At 35.5% G+C, this 12,167-nt stretch overlaps 1 protein-coding gene across 1 annotated transcript in view; it reads right to left on the bottom strand.

Moving 5' to 3' along the window:
- Positions 1–12,167, bottom strand: part of LOC116426286 (uncharacterized) — a 62,322-nt gene that overhangs the window by 1,682 nt on the left and 48,473 nt on the right. The window contains exons 4-12 of the mRNA XM_031975020.2: positions 11,840–11,955; positions 11,513–11,750; positions 7,764–10,793; positions 7,110–7,307; positions 5,632–6,334; positions 4,416–4,616; positions 3,481–3,615; positions 1,526–1,803; positions 287–484 (exon numbers count right to left, since the gene is read on the bottom strand). Coding sequence (XP_031830880.2) covers positions 287–484; positions 1,526–1,803; positions 3,481–3,615; positions 4,416–4,616; positions 5,632–6,334; positions 7,110–7,307; positions 7,764–10,793; positions 11,513–11,750; positions 11,840–11,955 — 5,097 coding nt within the window. The remainder of the gene's footprint in view (positions 1–286; positions 485–1,525; positions 1,804–3,480; positions 3,616–4,415; positions 4,617–5,631; positions 6,335–7,109; positions 7,308–7,763; positions 10,794–11,512; positions 11,751–11,839; positions 11,956–12,167) is intronic.

Here is a 12,167-nt window from a genome sequence, read left to right on the forward strand (position 1 = left end):
AATATTTTTGGTAACTAGCACAAATAATTGCCTTATATAAATTAAGAAACGAAACTATTTTATTTCGACGTTCCACTTGTTGATCAATTACATAAAATTTGATATTGAATTTGAAATTTTATAATTTTGCTACGTCGGATCTGATGGCGACAGAGAGGCGCCTTTCGAGCGCAAAGGGTTAAATTTGAATCTTAATTATCGATATCTTTACTGGAAACGGATGTATATATACATATAGAGGTATCATATTAATTTGTTCGTTTTTTGTAGAAACATAATTACTGACCGTGAAGAGTATATTTATTGTCCGATCCCGAGCAAACCAAAGGTCCACCACTGTCTCCCAAGCAAGCGTCCCTTCCGCCGTCCTTTAATCCAGCGCAAAGCATGCCGGACGTGATCCTGTACAAAGGAAGAAACAGAGTCTTCCTTCGACATTCCTCAGTTGAAATCACCGGAAGTTGTACTTCTTGCAAAGTGTCCGCTGTTAAGTAAAATCATTATTCGTTACGGATGGTCAACGCCTTGGTAACTAAACTGCAATCATATATTCAGGGCCGCGCCAACCATAGGGTGCAAGGGCAACAAAAAAACAAATATTTAATATTTATTTTATGCACTTAATATTTAATTTTAATTATGCAATGTAATCATTAAAAGTGCGGTGAATGAGACGGTGTACGGCCTTGCGGCGAAGTGTTATTGAAACATCATGATGTTTGCAATTTTTTAAGGGGATGCTGATAAAAGTTTGCATCCGGGTGGCAAATACCTTTGGCGCGTCCCTGTATGCAAGCATAAAATTTTATGAACTAATTTATAAAAACTGTAATTAAATATAAGTTTGCGCAGATTATTTGCCTTTTCAGTGCCATGTTACCTACGTATGAGCTAATGTGTAGTTGAAAGCTTCATATATCGTTGTAATAAGATATTTTGTTGCACTGAATTTGCAGTTAAAAGTGCAATCCTATACTGTATTTCATATAAGCAAACTCGCATTGGAATTGTATACTATATGCATATTTAATGAATCTGAGCTTTATTGGTTCTTTAACACTAACCATACTGGGATTTTCCTATCCTTACCATACCAGTCAAATAACTGACTACAAAATAAATGTAAATAAGTTCAATGATTTTTTTCTAGTGGAAATAAAGACAAAAGAAAAGGCAGGGATTGAGAAACTGATTAACATTAGATTTACGAAATGAGTCAATTTGACTCATATCGAATTTTATAAACATTATTTGATAAAACACAAATATGTATCTTAATTGTTTACTTTTAAACCTCTAATTTCCAAAATCTAAATGAACGAATATCAATTTTTCTAAGAACGAAAGAATAAACTGTACAGTAAATGTTCGTAAATCTAGTATCAATTGAACAATATAGGAATTGATATTAATTTAAATGAACGAAAGAAAACGCAGAATTTTAAATAAAAATTTAAAACCCGGTCATTTGATCGTTTCACGGTACATTTAGTGTTAAATATGAATATATTAAAGAAGTACTCACGAAATATTCGTCCGATCTCAAACAATTGTCCCCATCCTGTTACGGTGCACATAGTACCACTTTTTGGCTCTGTTTCAGGAAGGCATACCGGTCTGACATAGTCGCTGAAGATTACCGGTTTCTCGAGCCTCAGCATTGCTATATCGTTTATAAATCCGTTATCAATGTATTCAGGATGCAACGATATGTAATCTAGCCGCAGGACCTGTTCGTACGGACTTGGGAAGCTTCCTCTGCGAGTTGCTCCTATCCTTGCCACCCAGTATTCATCTTGAGCACTGAAATCAATTATTTCATGCACTTTCTTCTAGTAGATAAATTAAAAAAATTTTATCTTCTTTATTCTAAACAATATTATTTTTATTTTTTGTTAACAGTTTATCTACCGCAATAAGAACAAATAAATAAAGAATTGGTAATCTATTAAAATTACGGTGGTTTAAAGTGAAAGCAAATACTTTGACTTTAACACCTTGAATGCCGCACGATTTTAAAGCGCAGAATATGCGAAATGAGAAAAATACAATATTAAATTATTTAATTGAATTGCGTTGTTATTATTACAGGTTTGTTTCGTTGAATGTCGCCGCATTAGGTAGCGTTATTTACAATATAGGAATGTTTTCAAATAATCATCACTTTAATCGAGGAAATTACAAAGCTTTTCAGAGTGAAATCATACTTCTACGCGATGACGAAAACCGTATTTATAGTGAGTGGTTGCCTTAATTAGGAATGGTAAATAAAGCGTTAAGTCTGGTATTAATGAAAAATTACTAAAATTACAATGTTTTTAGAAAACCATAATCTTTGTTAAAGAGTTCAGTGGTATTGTTGAAAATTCAATACTTTGTTTCGCTGAGTTTTACATATTTATATGTGACATAAATTTGTAAAATTGGAAGTTTAACATGTTGACTGTTAGTCGCCTATGTTACTAAATATTTTCATTCAACATCAAATTTTTCATTGCAATAGTTTTCAAGTAATTTGGGAGGTCCGGCATCTCTGACTACCTTGACAGTCAACGTATTAACCCTTTGCGGTCGTATTAATTTTATATAGTAATACCATGGTGGTTGAAACTAACATTAAACGTATCGCGACCGGTCAAACGACCGGTTTTAAAATATGATTGAAAATTCTGCGTTTTCTTTTTTTCATGTAACTGTATATCAATCCCTGCATTATCCGATTAATTAGTTCTTTAATTTTTGTCTTTCTTTCTGTTTCTGTTTCCACTAAGAAAAATTGATCGTCCAACTTCTTTACTTTTACTGTGTGATCAGTTATTCGATGAGTTACTTTAAGAATTGCTGTATACAAAGTGCCGGTACGTTTAGTGTTAATTTCTATGTAGTGGACAGTAGTAACTTTATGTGTGATTATAAACAGTAAATGAAACTTATTATATTTTTGAAACATTAGACAAATTTCTTACAATAATAAAGTTTTATTTAGCATAAATATTAGGTTCTATATGACTAGAATAGTAAAAGAGCTTTACTGGTTAAGAGTAGACACACGGCCGCAAACGGTTAACACTAAAACTACCGAGCAATTAGACTGACTTATTTTCAAATTTTTATAAAAATTAGAACAATAGGTTTCTTGAGATTCGAAAGGTCTCCTAGTTTCGTGTTTGTACGATGCATAAATTTAATCTCTAGTCTGAAGTGAGTCAATGTGACCTATCCAGTAGTTTTAGTGTTAACACTAAACGAACCGGCGCTTTAGCTACCGATCATATTTTTGTTAAAGGAATATAGGTGATTGTTGATTTAACACGGAAACAATGCACAAAATAACTTTCGGATAATAAGAAAAAGATTGTATAGTTTCATTTGTTTTCAACGAGAACGGAAAACTATGGATGCATTTTTAATTTGGAAGTCCGATCATTTGACCCGGCGTGGTACGTTTAGTGTTAATAGAGATTCATTTTGATTACTTACTGATAAAAGCAATGCGCGGCGGACAAGATCCACCTGTCATTAACAAGTGCACCCCCGCACTGGTAATCTCCTTCTTTGTAAAGAGCCACTTGCCACGGCCAGCTTCCGGCTGAGGAGCTACCACCGCCGACTATCCTGGAATGTCGAGAAAGACGCGATCTGCTTCAATGCGTAGATACGTTTTCGATAAGTATGTTTAAATATTTATTTCTTTAATTGAATTCTTTTCAGCTACTAGATTCATGAATATGTTCTGTATATTACAGAGAATGAATTCATTGATGGAAGTATATTGATTAATTGGATTATAGCGTTCAGTCTTAATTATCCTTGATCACTAGTTAATCTTATAAAAGGATATTATTAACTAATAAATGGATACTGTTTCAAACTTCTGAAAATAAACGAAATTTCTGCCAATAAGATATTATGTTAGTAGTAGTAGACTACTGTCAGTAGTCTGAACAAAATTATAATACACTGAAGGAGATTTTGTTAATGGTAAAAAGTTGAAGTCATAAAGCAATTTACTGAAATTTTTCAAGATTCATTCAAATTATTTATTAGTTATTCGAGATTCTAAACGGTTAAAAATAATATCCCTTTTATATTGTGTTTCAAAATTGTTTTGTATAAGAAAAGACTTATTTTTAGGTTATATTAATTGTTAAATTAGTAGTATAAAAACAATGTTCTTGAATCTGTATTTTCAAAGATCAGTTTTTCTTAAGAAATAATCGAGGTGCACAACTCTAAAACAAATCACGGAAATTGTGTGCATCCATTCAGAGTTAACATTATTGAATTTCACTCGTTTATTTGTCATTTTTTTCTGGCAGATATATTATTGTTATTGAAACGTACTTTGTACATAAATAGTTTTACAAATGTTCCAGCCAGTATATAATTATGAGAAACTGGTTCAGTGAGTATACCTGGCTTGCGATGGAACCTGCGTTCTTATTCCGCACTCAAGGTTCTTGCACTTGACCCTGAGAATCTCGCCGCTCGGGCACTCGGAAGGTTTGAAAGTCAGGATCGTCTTATCCAGGGGTTTCTCGTTGTATGACAGACTATAATAAGAACGGCTCGATTCTGAATTCTCGTCCAATACCTTTTCAACAGTCTCGAAGTCCCTGTGAAAAATGCAGTGTATCAGTATCAAGCATTTTCTTCGAAATAGATTTTTATTATTAACCTTTTGCACTCGAAAGTTTTCTCGTTACATATATTCATAATTTTTTAATAATAGAAATAATATAAGAATTAGGGGATGGAATTATTTGATTTCAATATTTCATGTATAATTGCATTACATTAAATTTGCATAGCATATATTCTTCAGGGTAAAAATATGTGTTGCATATTAAGTTTTAAAAGCTTTATTACAATGTATTTGTATTTCTATGTTTCTGTTGTAATTATCTGAACATCTGTAAAAATTTTGTTAAAACAAAAGCTCCTATGAATAAAAATATGTTTCTTACTTTTTTAGTTTCTTTATAAATATATATTGTAAGCAAGAATATTTTTGTACGCTTGTCCGTTTTACTTTTTAATTTTTATGCCTGCAGATATAATTGTTCACATCATTTTAAATGAATTTTAAATGAAGTTTCAACATATGTAAATATCTAGGATGTATTTAGAAAAGACATATTAAAACTATTAAATGCAATAAATGATTTGCCGTTGAATTAATAGAACCATGTACAAAGTTAATTCTATTTTTGTCACATTTGGAAAAATTAATCCGTAACAATCCCTTTCTACACGAATATCTGTAGTTTAAAAGTTTAACCAAACCTTTTCTTTTCATTTTCTGCAATATGAAAAATAATAAAAACTATTTATTATTATAGGAATTAATTACAGTTGAAGCCATGCATTCCAAAACAGCACAAGTCAACCAATCAAAATTTCGAGAAAGTCAATCTATCTTTTTATTTTCGTTCATTCATTATCTATTTCCTTGACTATTGTTCTAAGCATTGGCTACACGTACATTTTCATTACGTGTAGATTTTTAATATTATCAAGTAGATCTGAGCAGGCTGAAAACAATTACATCAATAATTCATATAGATAATGTCAAGAAGTGAACTTATGCTGTTTTGGAATTCACGACTTCAATTATTTCAGATTACTTACTGATATGTAATCGCTTTGCAGACAGCTCTGCCAAGGTCTTCGATACTCCAGCTGGCCTGTCTTTCTTGCAGAAGACCGTCCATCCCACTTAGACACAGTTTTCCCCATTTTCCATTTTTCCGAATGTTTATATAACCTTTCTCGTTGTAATTGTTGATTTCCTTTTTGAAATTGATCGTATCCGTCGATCCATTCTTCTTTGTATTCACATGGATCGAGTTCCCATGTGTCAGTACATGTTTCGTGTTCGAAGATATCTCTCTTCCAGATACGTGGGTGGTGCCATTAAGATGTTCATGGTTGTCGAAGAAGGTTCCTTGCTTGATCGTCAACTCGCTTTCGGAATTAATAATTTTCTCTGTTTGACTATTATCCTTGAATAAACTCAATGTGGTCGATTCCAAGATGGACGACTCCACTGCTTCTTGATCGAAGATTACGTCTTTGTTAGAACTGGATTGTACTTCTGGGACATTTTCGGGTGACAGGTATACACCTTTAGTTACAGTTGCATCGGAATTATTCACGTTCCCAGCGAGTGTGATTTCTTTCTCGTAATGCAATATTGTGTCGTCTTCTATCAGCGCGGTGCATTTCTTTTCGTCCTCTCCTTCGGGACAGTCCGTGAAGCCGTTGCAGACCTTGTCATGATCCACGCAAGTTCGGCTGTTGCCGCAAACAAATTGACCCTCTTCACACCAATCTAATGAGAAGGTAGAACAAATGCGTTAGTCTTCGAGTAAGTATTCAAATTATTATTGTACCTTTTTATCATTTTTATATGTTCTTACTATATTTAAATGTTAATGTAGTTTAGATACCTTCTTTTTAAATATTTATCAAACGAATGAAACTTCGTTTTTTATCAATTTTAAACAAATATTTGGATCATGAACAATTTTAAATTCATTATTATCTAAGTATTTCTTAAAGACACTTCTTAAATAGTAGTATAAATGTTTTGTTTGAGTAATAAATGTTAAGTCTAATAATATTATCGAGGATTAATAAAATAACTTAAATTGTAAAACATGTAAAATCCAATTTAGAAAATGAAAATAAGATTTACTTTGTATATATAATTGAATATAATGTTTTTGTAATATTAAACAAACAATAACAATAATGTAAACAAATTTCTATGAGAAAGTTTTTTTTTTACATAAATTTGATGCTTTTGTGTTTTGTAAGCAGACCACATAATCTGTTATTTTATTGTTGACTGAGAAATTTGAAATTTAAAGTACTGTTAACAATCATGGTTAAAAGAAGGAAACCTTAAATTGTAGACTATAATAAAAACTGAATGTTTCTTTCTTATGTCATAAAAAGTATTCTTTAGATTCATAGTATTGGTCAGCAACGGTGAATAAACTGGGCAACTTAATGCATTATTAAACAGTATTAATTTTAATTTAAAAATCAGAAGGTTAGAAAGAATTTGTGGGTACTTTATAGAAATATTAATTAATAATTACCGCAGTCAGTTTCGTCAGAGTAGTCCCAGCAGTCAACGATCCCATCGCAGATTTTCTGATGGAGGAGTTGAGCTTTTAAAAAGTCGGCGCACGCACAGTTCACTTCGTCTTCTGAATTCGTACATTCACCTAACATATTGCATCTACCGCTCGAGGGCAAACATTTCCCGTCTTTGCATAGAAAACCGAAGCAATCATCTGTGAGAACGAATTGCTTCATGTAAAAAATATCTATCACTGACGAAGGTAACATGTATTTCCATAATTTTTTAATTCTTTATAATTTTTCTATTTTTATCTTTATTACAAATATATTTTATGAAATGTATTTAAAAATTTGTCAGTGTGAGAGAAAATATTTAAAGAATTCTGAAACGTTTTACTATTAATTACATAGGCAATAAGAAAAGGTATTTAATCTGGTGAACATATTTGGCACGCTGAAGGACTTTTAGAAAATACGAAATTAAATTTGTCGAAACAAAATCTATTAATCTTCGAAATGAAATGGAAAGTAATTAAAACACTAGAAATTATTGGTAAAACCAGGGAGCAGATTAAATGCAATATTGCTTTATATTCTTGCTAACATCAGTACCAAAAAATCAGAAACAGTTAAAGATAGCAAAGTTTGAAAAGTTTTTAAATAATTACCAATTTCCGAGCTCTTTTCAGTAGTAGAGATCATTTTATCGGTACGATCTTCCATTTTGTTCAGGATCTTCGTGAATATCTCTACGCCGTCACGCGTCATCGTAAATCCGGCGCTCGAGTTCATCAAAGTCTCGTTTCCGGTCGCGATATCCGCGATTTCTTTCAACTTACTAAAGTCCAACGGTTTAGCGTCCGCCATTGAATTTGACTTCGTGTTTGAAACGGAAATTGCAGGTTTCGAATTATTCTTATTACTCTTGACCGGTTTATCATCAGTTCCAATCTCAGCGAGTTGCTTCAGCTTCTCTAGAAGGTACCGGCTCTCTTCCATCGCTGAGATCTTCCTGTCAGAAGTCTGCGCGTTCGAGGACGTTGAAGGCGATGTCTTTATTCCTTTGTTCGACTCCTGACTCTCTTCCGATTCGTCCACAAACGATCGATTCTCCTCTTGACCGTCCAAAGAAAATTCCTCAGGAATCGAGAACTGTGGCGTCGAAGTTTCTTGTTCATGAGACTCGGAACGAATTACTGGAAGCGAGGTAGAGTTCGTAACCAGCAGCTTGAGCACGATAGGATCGTCGCTTAGGTTCGAAGACACTTTAGTGCTGATCGATGTGACAACTTCCACTATCTGTTCGATCCTCGCATGTCCTCCGTGCAGGTCATCTATTTGAAGCTGTTGATTGCTCAACGGATGACGCTTCGTCGCGTTTCTTTCGTGGCTCTGCACGCCGAACAGCTGCTCCAGAAGAATCGTGTCGTCCGAGGAACTTCGGTTTGAAGACTTCTCACTGGTCTTTGACGTTTTTTCCTTGTCTACCTTTGGTCTTGGTCTAACAGGTCTGCCAATACCGGTATTGGTCTTGGCAGGTGCTAAAGTAACTTGGTTTTCCACTACGTAGGCCTTCAGAGTGTCATTGTAGACCTTTTTGCGAGTGTCCAATGAGACGGAAGGTTTGGAAGTTCCATTGGAGAGCCAGACCGTCCCTTCATCCACATTAGAGGATAGCTTGTCTTCTGAGGCATCAGTATCCTCTGTTTCACCGGGAGTGTGCTTCAAAGTATCGATTTCAATGAACGTGGAGTTTCTAGATATGTTGGGGGTCAGTCTTCCAGGTGGTGTTTTCACGTCATCATTCTTTAGTACCAGCTTGTCGATGTTATTGTAAGCTGGTTGAATCATCTCCGAGTAGACCTCCGTTGTACCCAGTTTCAGGAACTTGTCGTCGTCTATTATACCCTGAGTACTGGTATCTGTTGGGCTGTTATCTTCAGACAGTTCGACTTTGGCATTCTTCTTTTGTCCGTTGATGTTGGAATCATTGTCCCTCAAGGTTTCCATTTCAATTTCTTCCTTCATTACCGATGATACTTTCGTTCTACTATCTGTAGTCGTGTTCTTCTTCGAATTGCTTGCGTTTAACCGAACATTTTCGTCGTTCATTATGCTGTCTGTGACAGCGTTTATCTCTTGCTTATTGTCATCTTTGTTTGCATTGAAACTCACTACGGACGTGATCTTATCGACGGGTATCGTGTGTCTGAAAGGTTTCAAAGTCCCAGAGTTCTCGATCAAACTCGGCCTGAGGGCAGCTCCATTCAAGTCAGGTGTCTTATAACTAGTGTACACTGGTTCCTGGCTATTTTTGTCCACCTTTCTATCCTGCAGCGCGTCGTTCTGTTTCGTAATGGCTTGAATGTCCGAGTATCGATTCCTCGGTTCCAATTCGTCATCTGGATCAGGTACAGGTTCTGCTACCCCTACTCTAGACACTGTTGTAGTCGACTCGATGTTGGAATGGACCGGTCGCTGCCATTTTGGCGTGCTGGTAGCGATCGTCGATAAAAGATTCGAATTCTCATCTATCTTTTTCTTATGTTCCTTAGACAGTTCGCCAATGTTCTTATTTATTTCTGATCCATCGACATTTTTGATTCTGCTATCACTTAGGGTATACGCGATCGGCGATCCAGGTACCCTCCATCCAGTTTCATTCTCATTGGTGGATCGATATGGCTTCGTGAACGAAAACTCAGCCTTCTCCGGCTGGGAAGAAGTCCGGAGCTTCAAGTTGTACGTCTCGGGCGGTAATTGTCCTGACACTTCGATATCCGGCCTCTCTTCTGGCTGGACCAGCGGCGGAGCCGTGAAGATCTGGCCGTCTTCCATCAGGCCGGGGATCTTATTCTTGAATTTCCCGTTCACGCGGAAGTTCACCATCTCCTGGGGCACGACCCTGTCGTGAGGAAAGTCGGTGTCTTCTCTATCGAAGCCACTTAACCCAGGAATGTTCATATAAGAGTTCAATGCTTCCGGCATCGTTTTTGGCGTGGATGGTTCAGCTGGTTCGCTTTGAACCCTGACAGCAGTTTCGGAGAGAGCTTCTCCTGCATTCGTATTGCTGTAATTCACTTTATAATTCGTTTTGATAACGCTATCGGGTAGCAATTTCAGTTCGGTATTTATGTATCCAGGAATGATGGGTTTCCACGGGGATGTTTCAAAGTCTGGTTTCTGGAAATCTTTAAACATATCATCAGTTTGCGTTGTGGATATGGTAGACGTCGGGACGATTCTTTTGGCTGGTTCTTTGATTGTTTCCTTCAATTTGTCCGCATTAGTGGTGTAATTGAGCTTCTCCTTGATCCTTAGAGGTGTAGTCTGCGCGTTGATGTGACTTAGCTCAGTGGTTACCGTTGCAGAAGACTTTGTCGTGGTTTGATCCTGAGGTAACGATCCTTTGGTACCATTTTTCAGGTTCGGCTGCGTCTTCACAGCCTCCTGAGTAGAAATCGTCTTGTTTGGGGACGTGATGTTCACCTTCGAAGCTTTGTACGTCCCCTGAATCGTTGGTATGTTGCTGAAGTCGATTTCAGGCTCGCTGGATTCTGGTTTGCTCGGCTTCGCCTTCGTTTTTGGGCTCGTGATCAGCGAACTATTTCTACTCGGTCGCAGCAGACCGTTTTTCGTGATCATGGCGTTCCTCTGTTGCGCCTGCTTTTGACTTCCAGATACGTCTGGATTTATTCCTGAAGTAGATGCAATTATTACTTTTTGTAGAAAGTAGATGAAATTATGCCTCTTGAGGCATTTTAAATGTTCAGAATGTTATGTTTTTTAACGACCTTTAAGATGAAATTTTATAAAAAAGATTTAGGTTATATCAAATTAAGTTTAATGCAAGAAAAAGATAGTAAAATAATAATCAAAATAATAATTGAATCTATAGTAATGATCAATTAACCTTTGTGTAATCAACCTGGCGTATATCCATTTTTTATTTTTCAAATAAAACTTATGCATAAATGTTTTAATATTAAAGTTTGACCAAATGCAAACATAAACATTTGCTTGTTAACATAAGGGTAAATCACAGGACGAACTAAATTTCTATCTTCTTTTCAACAAGAACAATTAAATTTTATATTTATTTAAGCAATTATCGACAGTAGTATTTGACAGTGTGACGGTACTGCAGTTTTGGAGCAGTTATTAAATTGTTTTCGACACGCAGACACTTCTTGAGAAGGAATTAATTTTTTATAAGCTTCGTGTTCTTTTAAACCTGTGCATGATTGCAAGATTTTGTAAAAAAACTTTACAGTCCAGATTCCGTGATTTAGTATCCCGACCGACAAGAAAAACGGACGCATTCGAGCATCACGGTGGGCAAATTATGAAATAAATGGGGGTAATTTCGATTTTATTACCTTGTCGGAATTAGTCGTCGCTTCTAACGGGTACGTACTTTTTACAGATATGCTGGTGAGGTCCAGTTCCATGTCCTTGAACAAGGAGGACGATGAGTACGTCTCCTTCGCGATAATGTCCTCGATTGTATCCTCGACGTTGGTGATTGATCGAGGTATCTTCCTTCTGTCCAAGTAAATCCTGAAGAAGACTTTCAGTATACCACTCTCGAACTTGTCGATGATCGTCTTCTGATAAGCGCTGCCTAACACGCTTCTTTGAAACAACAGCTCGAACTAAAACATGGTAATGATACATCTATCGTCCATTTATCCGCCTAATCGATTCGAATATTTTTAAGTGAACAAATTATTCCTGTACTCACTATATTCTTGTATTTCCGTTCCTTCTCCCGGAACACCATACTCGTGTTCAGCTTCAACATGGGGTTGTACTTTTCCCCCTTGGTCACCCTGAACGTGCACGTGAACCCGACGATCGCTGAAATAATTAATTTTCAATTTCATTGACGTTTATAAACGTTTCAATGAAATTCGAAAAATACATTTTTAAATAATTAAAGAGTATGTAAGATTTTTAAACAATTACTGTTCAGCATTTCCTTTGAAAATGGTGAATTTTGTAATTATCTATTGCCTAAATAATGCAGTTTTCTTTTGGTTATTATGAAAGTGTTTTTCAAGAAGAATTTA

This window comes from Nomia melanderi, chromosome 12 (assembly GCF_051020985.1).
Source record: "Nomia melanderi isolate GNS246 chromosome 12, iyNomMela1, whole genome shotgun sequence".
Classification (NCBI taxonomy): Eukaryota; Metazoa; Arthropoda; class Insecta; order Hymenoptera; family Halictidae; genus Nomia; species Nomia melanderi.